Genomic DNA, 20,416 nt, shown 5'->3' on the forward strand with positions numbered 1-20,416 from the left:
GCCGTGCCGGAAATTGTGTCTGCGCATGTCCAGACACCAAAAATCGCTTCTGTGCAGGTGCGATTTCCGGCGTCTGGACATGTGCAGAAGCGATTTCTGGCATCTGGACATGTGCAGACGCAATTTCCGACATCGTGCTGCGCCAGTCCTGCCCACAGATTAACCTTGCCAACCCCTGGTATAAGGTATCTGAGAAAGGAAATCGATACACAACAGCTTCACACAATTCCCGTATGACCCAGCCAGAGTTAAGCATGTTTTAAATCCAATCAGTTTCAACAGAGCACAGATTTGCACATGTTAAACTTTCCCATTAAAACCGATGGAATTTAAAAGTGCTTTGATGTGACAGGGCATGCGCAGCCGGCACAGATTCCCTGTGTGGATCGTGCATCCTGAAATGAGACATATGCAGAATTTAGTAAACTAATCTATGCAGTCATTGGATCACAGCCCTAACAATTTAATACATTCCAGCTCTAATTTTTTTTCTGGAGGCTAACACCACTTCTGCTAATCCTTGGGTATTTGATGTTTAAATGGTGCATAATTTTGACTATAGGAGATGGAATTAATTCTGACTTGGAGGAGTCGAGAGCAACCTCATTTGAATGTGCAATTCAAGGACGGAGGGGCCTGCGAAAATGCACAAACCAGTCACTGAAAAGGCAAAGCGGGTTTTCAATCCCTGCAGTCAATACTTCTGTCCGCCAACAGCATCACAGAAGGGGCCTCAGCTCAGTAGCAAAGCAAAAGCCTTACAGTAGGGGTATCCAATGTGGTGCTCTCCAGACACCCTTAGACAATAACCAGGAGCAGCATCTTCACTAGGCAGCATCAGAAATGTCAGTCCCATAGCTGCCAAGTCTCCCGTATTCCCCGGGAAACCCCCGTTTTTCCAGCTGTTCCCAGCCAAAAAAACGGATTTTTTTTGTTTTTTCCTGGTTTATTCTGGTGCGGCAGCCATTTTGGAACTGGGCGGAGCATGCTCAGAAGCGACTTTTGATGCTGCTCTGCCCAGTTCCAAAATGGCTGCAGCGCGACTTCTGGTGTGGCGGCCATTTTGGAACAGGGCGGAGCAGCATCAAAAGTCGCTTCTGAGCATGCTCCGCCCAGTTCCAAAATGGTGGCAGCGCTACTTCCAGTCCGATCCCTTATTTTTCAGGCAGGAACTTGGCAGGTATGGTCAGTCCCACCTCCGGCGATTCCTCTGGAGTCTCCACACTTGGAGATTCACTAGCCTAGCCATACATAGAATAACACCCAGATGTTCACATGTTCTGCACCCCGACAGGTGATCCAGCTGCTGAGGAGTGGTCCCCATGGAGCGTGTGTTCGACCACCTGCGGGGAGGGCTGGCAGACTAGGACGAGGTTCTGTGTGTCGTATTCCTACAGCACCCAATGCAGTGGGCCCCTCCGGGAGCAGCGGCAGTGCAACAACTCCGCCGTCTGTCCAGGTGATGACCTTCCACACTGTACATACAATTCTTCCTGCCACTACCTCCCCAGCCACAGGGAGGTGGGCACTGTATCTACCCATCTGCATGCTAAAAGGCTCCGCTCAAAGGTCACATGACTTCTGCAACAAAGGAAGTGGAATTCTGCAACCTGATTTGATTACGCTCCCTAAGCAAATTTATGCAATTAGTATGCATACTTTATTGAGTTACACCGGGTGCTAAAGCCTACAGGCTAAGGAAAAGGGTTTGTATTCAGCTACCTCCATCAATCTGACATTTAACCCATGCTCTCTCTCTCTCGTCTCTCTGGCTGGGGCTCCTGCGGACGCTCCCTCTGCCTCCCCCCCTTTTCATTTTCTTTTTAATGGAAGTGATATCCAGATTGGGGGCTAGCTTCCGAGCGCGGAGTCCTGGCCAGACCGCCTGCGCTCACTTGTGAGGCTCCGGGGCGCCGCTTCCTCCTCCTCCGCTGCCTGACGACAGCGGCTTGGCGGGCAGCGGCTGAGGCGATTCCTGCAGCCAAGGGAGAGGAGATGGCGGTGGTGGAGGAAGAGGAGCCATAGGGCTTAGTGGCTGGTTGCGCCCTGCAGGAGCCCCAGCCAGAGCGCTCCGTGCGCCTGCCTCTGCCCTGCGCTCCACGGGCTGAGAGAGCCTGCACCGCGTCTCCCTCCTTCTCCGAGGACTCAGCGCTGTGCCTCCTTCTCCTTTGCCCAGCACTGGGTTCCGCTCAGTCGAGCTTCACAACCAGCGCATGCACCGCGGGACCAGCAAGAGCCGCTTGGGCACTGTGCGAGCGCTGGTGGTGAAGCTCGACTGAGCGGAGCCCAGCACGGGGGAAAGGAGAAGGAGGTGAGGCGCGGCGCAGCCTCTCAGCTCGTGGAGCGCAGTCCTGGCCAGACTGCCAGAACCCCGCGCTCACTTGGTACCCTCCAGCGCCCGGCGCCGTGGTTCACCGCGCCACTAGCCTCTATGGCTAAGACGGGCCTGTGCAAGACATTCACAAATTTAGGCTGCAAGAATGCTGCCAACTTGAGCAGTTTCTTTTTAATAAATCAACAAGCAAGCAAGGTTATTATTGGGGTTCAGGGTGTTGGAAGGATTCATTCTGTCTGTGTAGGTTCCCATAAAAAAATGACCTGATTATATTTTTATTATTATTTACTTTGGGGGACTAAAGGGAAGATGGGTACTATGCCCCAGGAATAAACCTCACTGAAACCTCCTCTGTCTCACTCACACATCACTAGCATTACTTGAAAGAGTAAATAAAACACAGAGAGGTCCCGTTGGTGGGAAAAAGAGAGAGGTTATTTACTCACAATTTCTTCATGTTTACAAGGATGCCTTTGGATTGGTATCTGAAGAAGTGTGCATGCACACGAAAGCTCATACCAATATAAAAACTTAGTTGGTCTTTAAGGTGCTACTGAAGGAATTTTTTTATTTTACTTTGGATTCTAAGTCTACATGATGGGAGCTAGTTTCTCATGGTTGCTTCATGCAGGAGAGAGATGGGGTGGAGCGTGGGAGTTTGGCAGGAGACCGCAAAGTACATTTCCCCCTCTCTTCTAGTCTCAACACTTCCCTCTGCTGACTAGAGGCATGCAAGGTTGCTTGTGCGTAAGAGAGGAGCAATAACCAACCTGACAGCTCCTTGGTTGACCTCCTCTGCTTTCATTTCAGTCCATGGGACATGGGACGAGTGGTCTCCGTGGAGCCTGTGTTCATCGACCTGTGGCCGAGGGTACAGGGATCGCACACGGACCTGCAAACCTCCTCAGTTTGGTGGCAACCCTTGCGAAGGACCCGAAAAGCAAACCAAGTTCTGCAACATCGCACTTTGCCCCGGTAAGTTGGCAAAGAAACTTTCCCCACTTGCTCTTCAGTGGGCAACGTTTTTGGCTCAAAGGGGCACCGATGAATTAGGAAACTGGGAAGCTCCGTACCATAATTTCTCCCTATATTTGAGAGTTACAAACTCCCTCCCCTTGTTTTCTAGGTGAGAGGAACCCATGCATTGCAGCAGGCTTTTTGCAGATGGGGGCCTTCCAGATGTTTGGATTGCAACTCCCATCAACCTCAACCAGCAACATCTGGAAGGCACCAAACAGAGAGAGGGTGGATTAAGGATTATAAATCCCACTTCCAAATTTTGCACAAATGCAAATTCAGTTTGACACAATTTTCACTCCATTAGTGTCTACCTTCCTCCCTTCCCTACACACACCATGCACAGAAATTTCAAAATTGCAAAGATAAAATAAGCGTTTTTTTATAGTTTCTTCATATTTACAAGGTTGGCTTTGGACTCTAAGTATACATTGTGGAAGCTTGTTTCATGGCTGCCTCATGCAGGGAAGAGGCGAGAGCGAGAGGAAAGGGTGGAGCTCGGGATTTAGTGAGAAACCACAAAGTGTATTTGCCTCCAACTTTCTTTTGGTCTCAACCCTGCCCTTTTCTGGCTGGAGGCATGCAAGGTTGCTTATACCCATCCCAGTTTCTGATTTGATCCCATAATGTCCCACTTTTCCTTAGGATGTCCCTATTTTCATTGGAGAAATGGTGGAGGGTACGCAGTTGTTCAGTCCTCGAGCCGTCTGAAGGCAATCCTTTATATGGCAATCTTTTTTTATGTTTCATGTCTCATTGTGTTTTTATATATGTTGGAAGCTGCCCAGAGTGGCTAGGGCAACCCGGAAAGATGTGCGGGGTATAAATAGTAAAATGGGACATCCCTCTTTTCATCGGAGAAATGTTGGAGGGTTTGCAAAGTTACACAATTCATGGGAAGGGGAAACCAACCCAACGTATTGGATCCAAGGTCACTAGCCAATATGATGCAACACAGCTATAAGGGTCATTGGGGGGGGGGGCGAAACAGTGCATTGCAACTGAAAATAAAGGAGGGAGATGCTGTTGAACTGCATTATCTACAAGAGCACAGCAAAAACCTGCTAGATCAGGCCAGTGGAACTGTTCTCACCATGGCCAACAAGGTGCCCACGTGAAGCTTTCAAGCAGGAACTGAGTGCAAGAGCACTTTCCCCTCCCCTCTGGCTGCTTCCAGAAACTGGTACTCAGAAGCAGGATGCCTCTCTCACACGTAGATAGATGACTAGATCTATCTGCCAATCTCTTTAATCTCCCAAGGTTCCCACTTGGATTACGTCCTCACATCAATATTGCTGCATCTGCATTGGGGACTTTATTTTATTTTATTCCATTTATACTCCACCTGTTTCTCCAAGGAATTCAAGGTGGCATACACGGTTCTTTTAATCCCCAACAACAACCCTGAAATGTAGGTTAGGCTGAGAGAAGACCATGACTGGCCCAAGTGAGCTTCATGGCCGAGCGGGGATTCGAACCCTGGCCTCCCAAGTCCTGGTCCAACACTCTAACCACTGTGCTACATTGGCTCTCCAAATAGACTTCCCAGACAGATACAGTCTCTTTTTTTAAAAAAAAATCGAGGCAGCCATGGGTGGTGTGTCTGTGTGGGTGAATTATCTTAAACCACTGCAGCAAATGAAAGAGCAATCTAAAGGGACGCACCTCACTGCAATCCCATCCAGTCTGATTAATGTCTACTGGTGAGCCCAATGGTAATCAAATGCCAAACGGGCACCAAATCGGGGAGGCAGTCAGAAAAAGGGACAATGAGAGCAATTCAGTGCTTTAGAGCCTCGCCGGCTGCATCGGTTATTGTTCCTGGGATTTGTAACGGCAAACAATGACAACTCACCGTTGCAAGCACAATGCAGTTGTTCGGCGTGCGGCAGGGACTCTTGGAGAACAAGGCACTCGCTGGAGGAGAGCCGGGAAAGGAATGGGAAGTCAGAGGGGATAAAGGGTCTAATTGCAGCAGAAGCTCTGCTCAGATCGCGGCTGGCTGATTGCTGTTTGATTTGGTGCAGTGAGACTCGGGGAAATGAAGTGCTGGGCTTTCAGAAGGAAGCACTTGGACAAATGATCGGGTGCTTGGGTTTCTTCCCCCACTATTTTATCACTCCCTTCCCCCTTTGATATCCAATAAGTGGAGAGATACTGGCTCACAGGATGGAGGAGAGCTTCATAATTTGTGGGGATCTACAAACACATTTCATCCTCCTAGGGCTCATGGCTGACATGGCTAAGTCGCTTAGGGTGAGCACCTTCTGCTGTCTCTGCAACATTTGTTTCCCCTTTCGTTGAAATGACTGTTAGCCATTTTCACCGTCAAAACAAGTGAACTTAGGGGGCGTTGAAGCTCTTCCTCAGCCCTAGTGACCAACATCAATGCCTGGGGCAAGTGTCCCAGAGCCTGTTTTCGTTCTTCCCGTTTAACCCGATGGGAACTATGGAAAACTGAGCTGGCCCCATGGGAAACTGAGCTAAGTGATGGGATAGCTCAGTCAGTAGAGCATGAGACTCTTAATCTTAGGGTTATGGATTTGAACTCCATCTTGGGCAAAAGATTCCTGCATTGCAGGGGGTTGGATCAGAGAACTCTCGCGGTCCCTTCCAACCCTACAATTCTATGATAGAATGTGATTGAGTGATTGGAGAGCCTGACAAAGAGAGAGATTAGGATATGAGAGCTGATTTAGTTATTTTTTAAGTAGATGTTGAGAAAATCTCTCCCCCTCCTCCAAGCTCTGTTCTTGCTTGAATCCTGCATGGTGGGTTCCCCTGGGAAATCTGGTTGGTCACTGTGAGAACAGGATGCTGGACTAGATGGGCCATTGGCCTGATCCACCAGGCTCTTTTCATGCTTTTAATATGTCATTGATGTCAGCTCCTGAAAAAAAAATATATTTATGACTTCTTGCCCTACCTGGGGACCTCTGGAAGCATCTGATTGGCCATAATGGGAAGGGAAAAAACAGAACTGCCCTGCTAGCAACTTTAGGCATCTTTTCTGCATTTCTGGCTTGACTCACTTCCTTGAGTTGGGTTTTCTGGACGGATCTGCAGGGGTTGCATGCCTAGAAAATCCTTCTTTGGGTTGTCTGGATGACCTCCTGGATCCTTCCAGCCTTACAATTTGTTAGGAATTGACACTCGGACTTCCTCCTGCTAGAGAGATAACGAGCCCTCTGCTAATGAGCCTGAAGCCTTCCAGAAATAATTAGAGTGGGCCTGTCATGTCAGGAAATATTTCAAGATATATCTCTCTAATAAAAGTATTCATATTTCATTCCTAACCTGCACTTGGCATAAGGGGGCTTTTTTCCAGCTGAATGATAAATTACGGCTGATATTTCAGACTGGAGAACTCCTTCGCCTATTCGTGTTAATTAAGTGATGCAAGTAATTGTGTGTTCTGAGTTAGGCTTGAGTTGGCTGGCTTATTTGGAGTGATATCCATCTAGCGGGTTCCCAAGTTTGCACTGGGGCACGCGGGGAGCCTTAAAGGTGAGAACCTTGGTGCTTAAAATAGACATGTCTTGGTTTTCCATATTCCGACCACCCAATGAGAACCTGACGGTATTATTATTTTAGCCCTGGCAATGCCAATCACCGATGACTTATCTGCAGATTACAGAAGTAGATGGTGCTGAAATGTCAGGGAGAAAACCGCCTTGTCAAAATGGAAGCAGTTTTGACAGTTAAACACACAAACATGCACACCAGCCCTGAGGATTCAGTAAACTGCTTCCCTGTGAACAGGCTTCCCCCCTCTCTTGTCTGCATCAAGCTTGCCTTATCTGTCGCCCTCCTGATCCCAACTTGGGACTCTGTGGTTGGACTACACTTCACATCAGCTCCAGTCAGGATGGCATGTGGTCAGAGATGATGGGAGCTGTGAGTTCAGCAATTTCTGAAAGACATCTATTGAAGAAAGCTCATTCATCCTGCACAACTAGCACGTCTTTGGGCAGCGCGTAGTTAAACTGTGGAACTCACTGCCACAGGAGGGAGTTATGGCCAGTGCCGAATTTATGTATAAGCTAAACAAGCTATAGCTTAGGGCCCCACTATTTAGAGGGGCCCCAAAAAATTAAAGGGGAAAAAACTGGATGTACAATACATTTCAAAAATATAAGATGAAAAAAACAAGAAAAACAAGAAAAAAACATATACAAAGCTACAACAAAACAGAATAGAGAAAAAAAGAAAATAAAAATAAAAATCACTTCCTTGTTTTTTATAAATTTACTTTGTATATATATATATATATATAATTTGATTATTCTTATTATCTTTTGTCCTTTGTCCATTTTTTGTTATGTATGGTTTTAAAAAATTGAATAAAGATTTGATACAAAAAAAAAAGGAAGGACAAGAAAAAAAAATATATATAAGATGAAAAACAAATAAAATAAAACCTACCGGTAACTACAGCAACAGTGTTTTGTGTTGTGTAGGCTCCTGTGATGGACGTCATGGGCCCCCTGCTAGCCTGCTCCCTAAAACATCACTGGTTTGCTCATTTCTATATATAGGGTGCCTACATTCTGCATGGAATGTATTTCAGTTCAACAATTCCTTTGATATGTGCAAATGGCTTTAGATACCTATTAGGTCCATAAATGACCATACAGCATATATTCAACACAAAAAACAGTGACAATTTGCTGTGGACAAAGGGCAGCTGGACCTATAAAGGGCCCCATTACCTTCAGGAGCTGAGGGCCCCATCAGACCTAAGTCCAGCCCAGTGACGGGCACCAGTTTGGGTGGTTTTAAAAGAGGATTTCACAAATTCATGGAGGGAGAGGGCTATGGATGGCTACTAGCCATTGAGGCCGAGGCAGCAATGCTTCTGAAAACCAGCTGCTGAAAACCACAGGAGGGGAGAGGGCTCTTGTGCTCTGATCCTGCTTGTGGGTTCCCCATAGACATTTGGTTGGCTGCTGTGAGAATGGGATGCTGGACTAGATGAGTCATTGACATTGACCATAGAAACAACAAAATATTACAGCAACAAAATATACAACAAGGAACATTCACCTTATAATAATCTGATTCAATACAAAAAAAAATGTAATGAAACAGAACTTTACAATGGAACGACTTATATCAAACAAAGTAATAATAGCACAGGACCCAGGTGGCGCTGTGGGTTAAACCACAGAGTCTAGGGCTTGCTGATCAGAAGGTCAGCGGTTCGAATCCCCGCGACAGGGTGAGCTCCCGTTGCTCGGTCCCAGCTCCTGCCCACCTAGCAGTTCGAAAGCACATCAAAGTGCAAGTAGATAAATAGGGACCACTCTGGCGGGAAGGTAAACGGTGTTTCCGTGCACTGCTCTGATTCGCCAGAAGCAGCTTTGTCATGCTGGCCACATGACCCGGAAGCTGTCTGTGGACAAACGCCGGCTCCCTCGGCCTATAGAGCGAGATGAGCGCCGCAACCCCAGAGTCGGACATGACTGGACCTGATGGTCAGGGGCCCCTTTACCTTTAATAATAGCACACGATAAAATTAACTCTCAAAACTGGATTGTTGTAATAACCTGCAGTTTATATAACAGTATATATTTAAAGTAGATGAATAAATGAGTAAATTAAGTTAATCTGGAATGTGCAGAAAATATAATAAATAACTTTAAGGAACCACAGGAAGTCAAGTTTTGAAATGTTAAGATGATTGTAAAATTATTGAAATGTATAAACCCGAAAAGCATAAATAATTTTTCTTAAAAGAGAGAATTGATTGGGAAACTGAAGAACTAATGATATAAAATATATAAAAGAAAAGAAAAATTAACTCTCAGCAAATAATAATTAGACAGCCTTCACTCCTAACAATTGCAGTGAATGATTACTAAACTATGATCAATAAAAATAACTGTAAATGAAAACACGTAAAATACCACAATGCATACATAGCCATGTAAAAGGATCAAATTGAGAAACAAAGACACACAACTATTTTTTAATAAAGCTATATCTCTGTGCAAAAGCGGTTTTCACATTCTGCCTTCCCTTCTTTCCTTCTTTGGGTCACTCAGTGGACGGCAACTGGAATGAATGGTCGAGCTGGACCTCCTGTTCCACCAGCTGCTCCAACGGCACCCAGCAGCGGACGAGAGAGTGCAATGGGCCGTCGTACGGGGGAGCCGAATGCCAAGGGCACTGGGTGGAGAGCCGAGACTGCTTCCTAAGGCAGTGCCCAGGTCAGTGGTAGTGTGTGGGTCACCCTCTGCCCCTTTGGGATTCAACCAGTGCATGGCTGACCTGCAAAACGACCTTTCTAGCGGTGCAGCAGTAAAACTGCTCACACATTTGCAAAGCTAGGCAGGGTCTGGTATGGTTTCAAATTGGAAGGGAGACTATGAATCCTACATTACAATTTCTCCCTTTTCTCTCTTTCTCTTCCAGTGGATGGGAAGTGGCAAGTGTGGGGCCCGTGGGGGAGCTGTACCGCCACTTGTGGAGGTGGAACGCAGAAACGTGACCGTTCCTGCTACGGCCCTTTCTATGGAGGAGACGCATGTCAAGGACCCAAAGAGGAGTACAAGCAATGCAACGAGAAGAGATGTCCAGGTAAGAGATTTCTGCAGGACATGAGGGACTAGATGGGCCATTGGCCTAATCAAGCAGACACTTCTTATATCCTACTTAAAACTGTGCATTAGCTGTGGATCCTGCACTGAAGGGGGTTGGACTAAAAAAAAACCTGCATATTTCCCTGTGAGTGGCATTGCTGCCCCTCAACTTCCCTTTCCAGTCTGTTCCTGAATTGGAAATCATTACCAAGCTTAAAACCATGGAAGCACCTGGGATGAATAGAGATATCGGATTCTTATCTCATTATGCATGATCAAGCTTTCTTTAGCACCTCAGCCCAGGACTAATTGCAGCCATCAGCAGCCATTAACAGCCATCTACAGGTTTACCACTCCCATCAGCCCATCTCCCATTCCCTCCCACCCCCACCACCCTCTGTATATATATATATATAGGGTCTGACACTTCTGTTTCTAGTGTATCTGAAGAAGTGTGCATGCACACGAAAGCTCATACCAAAATATAAACTTAGTTGGTCTTTAAGGTGCTACTGAAGGATTTTTTTTATTTTGATTTTCTCCTGGGGAGGGTGTGTGATTCCCTCTCAGGGTATCAAGCTGATGGTCTTCATCCAACATGCGTCTGGATGATGATGATGATGATGATTGATAGAAGGGGCCTCAAAATAGATAGATAGATGCAGCAGCAAAATAACAAGAATTAATCTGGCTATTGTTGGCCTTTGTTCGCCTTCAAGATTCCTGGCCAGCCTTTGGCCTAAATGCCTGACAAGTATGGGCATTTAGATCCTGTAGCCGTCAGATCAATGCCTAAAAACAATTGCATTCATATTTCGCCCTAGAGAGAAGGGGAGGAGGAAGAACATCAAATATCAACATAATTTGGTTTTCATAAAAAGGAGGGAAGCCATTGAGCGTAATTGGGTTAGATGTTAAATTCTCCCAGTGCTGTGTGCTTCCTTTTGTAAAATGGCTTTTGTTACAAAGGGATATTAAAAATTACAGGGATCGTGTTATCCCCTCCTGAGAAAGAGAGCACTCCCACACTCTCAGGCAAGGTGGTGAAATGCATTTCTAATGAGCATCCCTAATACAAAGTGTCATGCCTTGTTTCCCGGGAAGGTACTTGAGCAAAGGAGGGAAAGTTGAAAGGGTGAAATTGAGGACAAGCCTCTGGTGGTTGGCTCCTGCATATCAGTTGCAAGCAGAATGTAGAAAGAGGGTTGCAGAGCTGATCTCCTTCTTAGCCCAGCACCACAGCTAATACTGAGCTAGTTAAGGACTACTGGACTAAACCATCCAGGGGTCCTTTACCTTTCCTTTTTAAGGACAGACAGATCGGCCACCTTGCATTCCGCTCAGTTGTGAATGATTTTAATTCCTTGTTCCCTTTTGTCCTGCTTCCAAAACAAACCACATTCTTTCTTTCTTTTTCCAAAATGAAAATTTGAGCTGTGTCAAAACATGCATTTTTTAAAAAATCACATTTCTCAAACTTCATACTTATTTTACATATTTTCTCTATCTATCTAGCTACCTAGCTATCTCTTGGTGGAAGGAGTTGGGGAGTTGGGTATTGTCAGGGGACCTCCCTTCAGGGATCCTCCCCCCCATCATCCTGACCAGCGCTTTGCCCACCGAGAGCGGCAGCAGCGGGTCAGGGGGAGGAAATGAGGATGGGGGCGGAGTGGAGGAGGCATGGCTCAGCCATGTATCAGAGCCCCTGCACAAACTCCAACCAACAAGTAGGAGAGGGAACACAGCCGCTTCCAGCGTCCGAATTGAGGCACGCACCCAAACACAAGGTTAGAGGGCGGCGTTTCGAGGTGCCCAAGCTATTATGCTGGCCCCGGAGCAGAAGGCTGCCATTGCCGGATTCTGCGAGTGACTAGGAGGTCATGTTTTCCACTTTCTCTGCACTGTAAATACTATGCACAATAAAACCGTTAAAGACAGAACGGACTTGGGCGTGTTTACTCGGGAGTAGCCGCAACAATCCCCTGACAGGTATGTTTAGCCTGGAGGAGAGAAAACTGAGAGGTGATATGGTAGCCATCTTCCAATATCTGAAGGGTTGCCACATGGAAGAGGGAGCCAGCCAGAGCCGGCCCATGCATGAGGCAGGGTGATGCGGCTGCTTCAAGCAGCGGCAGGGCAAGAGGAGGCACTCTGCCTGCTCGTCTGCCCCACTGCTTTTGCCGCAGAGAGGAAGGCATTCTGCCACAGACAGAGAAGCCAAGCAAGCAGCAACACTTTGAGGAGCGCCTTGACTTCAGTCAGATTTGGTCAGTCAAGTCAAGAGTCAGAGCTCATCCATGGTGGAACTGGGACAAACAGTACAAAACAGGAGCTTGTTTTTCTGGTGCTCCATTGGGCAGGACCCAAACCAATAGATTCAAATGACACGAAAGCAGACTCCCAACTAAACATCAGGAAGAACTTGCTGGTGGCAAGAGCTGTTTGACAGTGGAGCTTATATATCTGTTTATTGCCTTGAGACTAATGTGTGAAGATGCCCCCGGTCCCTGTGCTGGTCAGTTTCATGGTAAGTTTGAAAGACCGCACCCCCAATTCCAAATGCAGCCAAGAATGTGGGTGGGTGGAAACCATGGCACAACTCATCATGCTGCATCCCCAGTCTTGAGCAGAGCATATTTCTAGTTCAAGTGCTGATGTCAAGTCCATTACCCACCAAGGCTGGGTGCTCGGCCTTGACTAATTGTTTTGGATAGCAGCAACCCACACACTGAAACTGTGCTCTGTGACCTTCTGAAGTCAACCTTGCTGGCTAGACACTGACTAATTGCAGCGGCGGTCAGGATCATTGATTCCAACCCACCACCAGCTGCTCCTGCGCCATTTAGATGCCCATTTCTTTGGCACATCGTTCCTGGCCTGGTGGAATCCTGCTGCGGCCCAGTGTCAAATTCTACGAGATGGGGACTTCCATAAGAAGCTGCTAGGGCTTATCCTTGCCTGTCATTCCCTTGGCTCTTTCTCTTCCATTTCCACCCAGACTATGTATGCTCCCACCCTGTTTACAAGTTTACATGCCCAATAAAATAGAAAATGTAATTGAAAGCTGTGAAATATATGCCCCCCCTCCTCCCTGTGTTTAGTGGTGAGAAATGACTTTAACACCCCAATGACAGCTTTCACTGCTTTATGCCCCATAAATAACTTTTCCACATAAAGGGTTGTGCTACTCAGGCCGGGAGCCGGGTTCCTTTGTGTGTGCTCCAAGCTTTCTCTCAGATTCGGAATGAAAGAATCACCGCAGGCATATCCGTGAGTGTATTTGCACAGGGTTTTTTAGGGGTGCGGATGGAGGAAGTGCGTTGCCGGATCAGACCAAAGATCTATCTCGATCAGCATTCTGTTTCCCACAGTGACAACCAGATTCCAATGGCAGATGTGATGTGGAGCCTGGGGGTCTCTGGGTTTAATTGTACCCCGACTCCCATCAGAACCAGCCAGCTTGGCCAATGATCAAGGGTGATGGGAGTTATAGTCCAGAAACACCTGCAAGGCAGCAGCTTCCCACTGCTGGCCTATCGAAAGCTTGCAAGCAGGACATGAAACTTGTCTGTGTATGTGTGTGAATACTCACATGCACACACACACACACACAAGATGGTTTCATTTAGCTGTCATAGCTAATGGTATAGATAAAGGACCCCTGGATGGTTAAGTCCAGTCAAAGGCGACTATGGGGTTGCGGCGCTCATCTAGCTTTCAGTCCGAGGGAGCCGGCGTTTGTCCACAGACAGCTTTCCAGGTCATGTGGCCAGCATTATTAACCGCTTCTGGCGCAATGGGACACCGTGAAGGAAACTAGAGTGTGCCACAGAAATGCTGCTTACCTTCCTGCCACAGCGGTACCTATTTATCTACATGCTTTCAAACTGCTAGGTTGGCAGGAGCTGGGACAGAGCAACGGGAGCTCACCCCATCGCAGGTATTCGAACCGCCAACCTTCTGATCAGCAAGCCCAAGAGGCTCAGTGGCTTAGACCACAGCGCCACCCATGTCCCCCTTCGTAGATTTGCGGAGATCTAGCAAACTTCCTAAGTTTCTAGTATCCATATATGTTTGTGTTTATTTGTTTGTTTGTTTAAACCATACTCTACTTAAACAGTTCTTAATTCTGAGATTACTTGGTATAACAGATGGCTGTTCTCATTCACCACTGCCAACCCACCTTTTCTTTTAGGCTCATCCATCTTCCCCTTTAGTTTCCTTCCTTCCTTCCTTCCTTCCTTCCTTCCTTCCTTCCTTCCTTCCTTCCTTCCTTCCTTCCTTCCTTCCTTCCTTCCTTCCTTCCTTCCTTCGTCTCAGCAGATGTACTAAATTCAGCCACCTCCTTTCTTCCTTTCCAGAGCCCCATGAAATCTGTGACGAAGATAACTTTGCTTCTGTGATTTGGAAGGAGACTCCAGGAGGAGAATCTGCAGCTGTTCGATGTCCCCGGAACGCCACAGGTAAGTAGTGGTGGCCTGACGTGGTCCTTCTCTTCTCTATGGCGATGGGAACCTAGGTCTCCAGATGGCATCTTAACACCTCAAATGACTGTAGCCCTGGATCTCTTGCAAGGTCACATAGGACACTGTCAGAAAAGTGGTTCATGGCTCCCTGGTTCTGGATTCGAGTTCATGACAGTAAGCTCCCCTCCACATGACTTCATAGCCATGGGACCCAATCCATTCCCTATGTGTTTCTCAGATAGTATGAAGCTGCGTCTTTGTGGTTCCTTTGTTCTCTCTTCCATTTCTCTTGAATTTCTGTTTATCTATGAGTGGGTACAGAGTTCCCCACCACACACACATTTTAATAATGTTTATTATTTTTATTATTTCATGTTCATTTCACTTTTAACTTGTATACTGCCTTTCTATATTGCTGTACACAAGGCATTTTGCAAGCTGAAGAAACAACAATAGCAAAGATCAAACAATCTGATCCAATGCAAAAAAGTCAAAATAACTTTAAAATAAACAACTTCTACCAAATAAAGCAATATTCAATAATCCATTAGAATATAAGAGTAAACCTACTATAGCTGCCCAGACTTTGCTACCTCAGAGACAGAAAGAAAATAAAGTCCCTACCAGGGAAGATTGGCGGATGAAATTATGCTGAAATGGCAAAACTGACTGGAAGAATTAGGAACCAGGAAGAATAAAATGTTAATAAGGAATGGGGAAAGTATATCACATGTTTGAAAAAATATAGTAAACAATTAAAATCATTAGTAGGACTGACATAAACTTGATGAAGTAGGGAGTGTTTAAAGATGCTAAAATTGGAGTAAGAGAGGAGATTCCGGGGACAAACTTTGGTATAAGGATAAAAAGGAGGAGGGAAGTCAAAGGTATCATATTGATTATGTTTTAATTGTTCTTTCTGTTGCTGTTTGTAAACCTGAAAATGCGCGCGCGCGCACACACACACACACACACTGGTATCTCTAGTTACAAACTTAATTCGATCCAGAGGTCCGTTCTTAACTGTTAACTGTTATTAACTGTTATTAACTAGAAGCGTGCTTTCACTAATGGGGCCTCTTGCTGCCGCTGTGCCGCCGGCACACAATTTCCATTCTCATCCTGGGGCAAAGTTCTCAACTTGAGGTAACTCTTCCAGGTTAGCGGAGTTTGTCACCTGAAGCATTTGTAACCTGAGGTGTTTGTAAATCGAGGTACCACTGTGTGTGTGTGTGTGATAGTAAACTGTAGTGAACAGTAAATTTAAATATAAGCAAATAATAATTAAACAGTTTACACTTATCAATTACAATAAAGAATTGCTAGTCTATAATCAATAAAAATAACAGCCAGTCACAAAGCATAAAATACTACAAAAGCATACAAAAACATGTAAAGGGACCAAACTGAGAAACGGTTTATATAACACTCTATGCCCATAGAAATCAAGCCGGTTCACAGCATAAAATTACAATATAAAAAACACAAAAGAGGTCATAAAAAAACAAAATCAATGGCAACCCGATAACCCTGCCTTCCACAGCACATTTTAAAAGGGCAGCAGATGTCAGTCAGCCCAAGGCCTGGTTAAAAAGGAACGTTTTCACCTGGTGCCCAAAGGTGTATAATGAAGGCTCAAGCCGAACCTCCCCGGGGAGAGCATGGGAAGGGAGGCCGAGAGATTGGACAGTGTTGTTGTTGTATTGCATTTTTAATATTTTGTAGGAAGCCACCCAGAGTGGCTGGGGATACCCAGTCAGATGGGTGGGGTATCAATAATAAAATTATTATTATTATTATTATTTATTAGCCCCATCTCCCACTCCTGACTCAAGCAGTGGCTAGCGGTTGCATCCTGCTAAACAGTTACACTAGAGTTGTTGTTACATGCACAGCTAAAAATCATTGTGCTGGCACAACGGATTAGTTGGCCTCCACTATCTCTGCATTTGGCCTCTGTGTGGGCACCAATGCAAGGAGGACCCAGTTGGGCTAGAATCTGCTGTCAATTGGAGATCTACTCACCAGCTAATTAAATGCATGGACAAATGCAGTCCATGGTCCTCTCAGTTCATCTGCACACACTCCCTGAATTACAAATGGAAGTTTAGTGGTCAAATACTGCAAAAACAAACAAGATCAATAGGAGTATAGCATCTAGGAGTATAGCATCAATAGGAGTATAGCATCTAGATCAAGGGAAGTAATAGTACCACTGTATTCTGCTCTGGTCAGACCTCACCTGGAGTACTGTGTCCAGTTCTGGGCACCACAGTTCAAGAAGGATACTGACAAGCTGGAACGTGTCCAGAAGAGGGCAACCAAAATGGTCAAAGGCCTGGAAACGATGCCTTATGAGGAACGGCTTAGGGAGCTGGGTATGTTTAGCCTGGAGAAGAGAAGGTTAAGGGGTGATATGATAGCCATGTTCAAATATATGAAAGGATGTCATATAGAGGAGGGAGAAAGGTTGTTTTCTGCTGCTCCAGAGAAGCGGACACGGAGCAATGGATTCAAACTACAAGAAAGAAGATTCCACCTAAACATTAGGAAGAACTTCCTGACAGTAAGAGCTGTTCGGCAGTGGAATTTGCTACCAAGGAGTGTGGTGGAGTCTCCTTCTTTGGAGGTCTTTAAGCAGAGGCTTGACAGGCATATGTCAAGAATGCTTTGATGGTGTTTCCTGCTCGGCAGGGGTTTGGACTGGATGGCCCTTGTGGTCTCTTCCAACTCTACGATTCTATGATTCTATGATTCTAAGATCTGAATCTTGATCTGATTAAAGTCACAAATGAATGGAAACTCTTTAAGTCACTCCCTGCAATGGCAAAAGGGAGATGCGAGCCAAAAAACAGCCACTTCCATAGCAGCAGAGATTCTTCTCAAAGTTTGTTTCTTAGGCTGTGTGCACATCATACCCCCTCAAAAAGGAAAATAATCCTGGGAGCTATAGTTTATCCCTCACAGTTCTCAGGATTCTTTCAGTGCAGTGTGTCTGAAGCAAACAGGATTCAGAAAACTGGGCACCAGGGCAGAACACTCAGAGGAATTTTTCAATGTGAACTTGCCCTGCGACTGAAAGTAGACACTTTGTTCTTGCAAAAAACTGAGATGTGTCTTTCTGGCTGCTGTGCCTGTGGAGCAGAAGCTCTGGCCACAATCTTGTGGCTTATTTGTGCCAATGCTGCCTTCTCTGGACCTCTAACCTGGAAGATGTGCCAGGATAGCAGCTGGCATTTCGGAACCGTGTCCTGAAGATGAATTGCTGAACGGTTCCGAATGAGATGCCCTGCTGTGGCGTTGGTGAAAACGGCTCCCTCTGGGGGCTCTTGATGGGGAGAGCGTGTGTCCACTTCCATGGCAAGGAAGGGGTCAGGTAAGGTGGCCTCATTTGCTTCATCCCGCCCCACCACTTTAGCTTGTGGGTCCCAAAGGTGGGGAACTGCCAAACCAGAGGATCACTCTAAATTAGGAGAGACAAGAGTAATGGAAGGCAGTGGACACTACCTCTTGCCAAGATGATGAATAACTGCCGGTTGGTTCCCAAAGATGTTGTTGCTGCTGAATATTTATTCCCTGACTATAGGTTCTCCCATGTGGTTCTTGAACAAGCAATGATGTGTGTCCACCTGTAATCAATGGGCTGCGCGTGTTGTCAAGCCAAAAATCTCTCCTGAGTTCCTCCCTCCGCTCCCCAACTCTTCTCCATCAATCAGCGAGGAAAGAAAGAGCATTTGTAAATGAGCAAAGGGAAGGAGGAAACCACCAGCTTAGAGGACCACCAAATTGGGGTGGCTTTAAAAGAGAGATGCATGGAAGGCGAGGGCTATTGTTGGCTTCTGGCCACCATGGCTGTGTTTTTCCTCTACGGGTGGAGGCAGCGATGCTTCTGAAAGCAGTTGCTGGAAACCACAGGAGGGGAGAGAGCTAGTGTGATGTAGTGGTTAAGAGCAGTGGACTCGTAATCTGGGGAACCAGGTTTGCATCTCCGCTCCTCCACATGCAGCTGCTGGGTGACCTTGGGCTAGTCACACTTCTTTGAAGTCTCTCAGCCCCACCCACCTCACAGAGGGTTTGTTGTGGGGGAGGAAGGGAAAGGAGAATGTTAGTTGCTTTGAGACTCCTTCGGGTAGTGATAAAGCGGGATATCAAATCCAAACCCTTCTTCTTCTTCTTGCACTTGCACTCGGATCCTGCATGCCAGTTTCCCTTAGGGCCATCTGGTTGGCCACTATGAAGACAGGGTGCTGACCTATATGGGCTAGTGGCCTTATCTTGCAGGGTGGGCTGCAGAGTGTTTTGTGTTTGCTCGTGTGTGCATGCTTACCTTACAGTGTAGGTGGCCTGGGGTGTTTGTGGGTGTCCCTTCTTTCATTCTACAATTCAGCTCTCTTATGGTCTGCACTTTGCAGCCTTCCTGGGGGGCCTGGGCTTTACTGTGGATACAGGAAGGTAGGGAGGCTGCCTACTGTGGGCCTGGCATATTTTATTACTTTTATTGTGCTTGCTATTATTATTTATTTTAAAGTACAGTCATACCTCGAAACAAAATAAAAAAAACTCCTTCCAGCAGCCCCTTAAATTTTTTTTAATTTTGTTTCGACTACGTCAGACCAACACGGCTACCTACCTGTAACTAGTCATACCTTGGTTTAAGTATGCTTCGGTTTGAGTACTTTCAAGTTAAGAACTCCGCGGACCCGTCTGGAATGGATTAATCCACATTCCGTTACTTTCAATGGGAAAGTTCGCTTCAGGTTAAGTACGCTTCAGTTTAAGTACTCCGTGGACCGTCTGGAACAGATTAATCCCCTTTCTATTACTTTCAATGGGAAAGTTCGCTTCAGGTTAAGTACGCTTCAGGTTAAGTACAGACTTCTGGAACCAATTGTGTACTTAAACCCAGGTACCACTGTACAGATTTTTTTAAAAAGAAATTGTGATGTGATTGCTAAAAGTGTGGAAGATTTTTTTTTAAAAGATAAAAGGAACAACTTTCCTTAAAACTAAAATCAGTGATTGTGTCCATCTCAGGCACTCAGTAGCCAACCTCCATGGTTTCTGGGACCTCAGTTATGACCCAGGGGAAGTCATGACGTAGGTCCCCTCATGGGGCTTTTTTCAGAGCAGGAAGACCTTGGGGCAGCCAGGGAGGCTGCAGAGTGCAGGAGGGATGTGTATTGGAATGGAAAAAATGGACACCACCATTGGCCATCTTACTACGATAAGGTAAGCTCAACCACATGCATACATTGCAAATGAGGCAGAAGAACAGAAAGAACAGTTTTTAAGAAACTAGAGGGCAGGTTTCACTTTGGAACTAAATGGACTTTGCCACTGAACTCCCTGAAGGCAGAATCTCCCTATTTGACATACAGTCTGCTGCTTTCTAGAACCACACAGCAATCATCTCCAGTAGCAGCTATCTCGGTTTACAATGGCTCGATTTTTTCATGTTGACCAACTTTCTTCCTTGGACTGATAAGGATCAATGCATTGTGGGTAGACTTTGTAAGTTCACCAGCCAACTGGTGATGTCCTTGACTGTCCCCTTTCTGCTCTCCTTCAGGGCTGATCCTACGCCGGTGCATGCTGGATGAAGAGGGCATTGCCTATTGGACCCTCCCAACGTACGTCAAGTGTGTTTCCATTGACTACAGGAACATTCAGATGATGGTGAGTGTTGAGGCTGGGCTAGGACCTTGGGAACCTAAATCCAGACCTGGAATGTGCATTCTCCAACTCAGAGTCCCCTAACACAGTGGGTGGAGTTGAGGATGCACTGCAGAAGTATAGCAAGCAGGAGGTGCTGCTCTGTTGATTACGGTAATCATGGAGAGAATTCAAGGTTTCTAGTATTTATATACCAGACCCATCCAATCCAGAGACTTCATACTACCTTCCAATTACAGAAGCTGATGTTACATGGCCAGGTTTTCTTTTCTGTGACTGATAGAGCAACCAAGTCCTGGTAGCTCACCAGGTTAGCCCAAAGCCTTAAATAGTGTGTCTCT

At 46.1% G+C, this 20,416-nt stretch overlaps 1 protein-coding gene across 1 annotated transcript in view; it reads left to right on the top strand.

Annotated features, from left to right (window-relative positions):
- Positions 1 to 18,858, top strand: part of LOC148684925 (adhesion G protein-coupled receptor B1-like) — a 93,913-nt gene extending 75,055 nt beyond the window's left edge. Inside the window, exons 4-9 of the mRNA XM_088676420.1 lie at positions 1,295 to 1,459; positions 3,146 to 3,310; positions 9,400 to 9,564; positions 9,770 to 9,934; positions 14,298 to 14,399; positions 18,815 to 18,858. Of these exons, the coding sequence (XP_088532546.1) occupies positions 1,295 to 1,459; positions 3,146 to 3,310; positions 9,400 to 9,564; positions 9,770 to 9,934; positions 14,298 to 14,399; positions 18,815 to 18,858 (806 nt within the window). The remainder of the gene's footprint in view (positions 1 to 1,294; positions 1,460 to 3,145; positions 3,311 to 9,399; positions 9,565 to 9,769; positions 9,935 to 14,297; positions 14,400 to 18,814) is intronic.
- The last annotated feature ends 1,558 nt before the right edge of the window (positions 18,859 to 20,416 follow it).

Source organism: Zootoca vivipara, chromosome 8, assembly GCF_965207765.1.
Source record: "Zootoca vivipara chromosome 8, rZooViv2.hap1.1, whole genome shotgun sequence".
Taxonomy (NCBI): domain Eukaryota; kingdom Metazoa; phylum Chordata; class Lepidosauria; order Squamata; family Lacertidae; genus Zootoca; species Zootoca vivipara.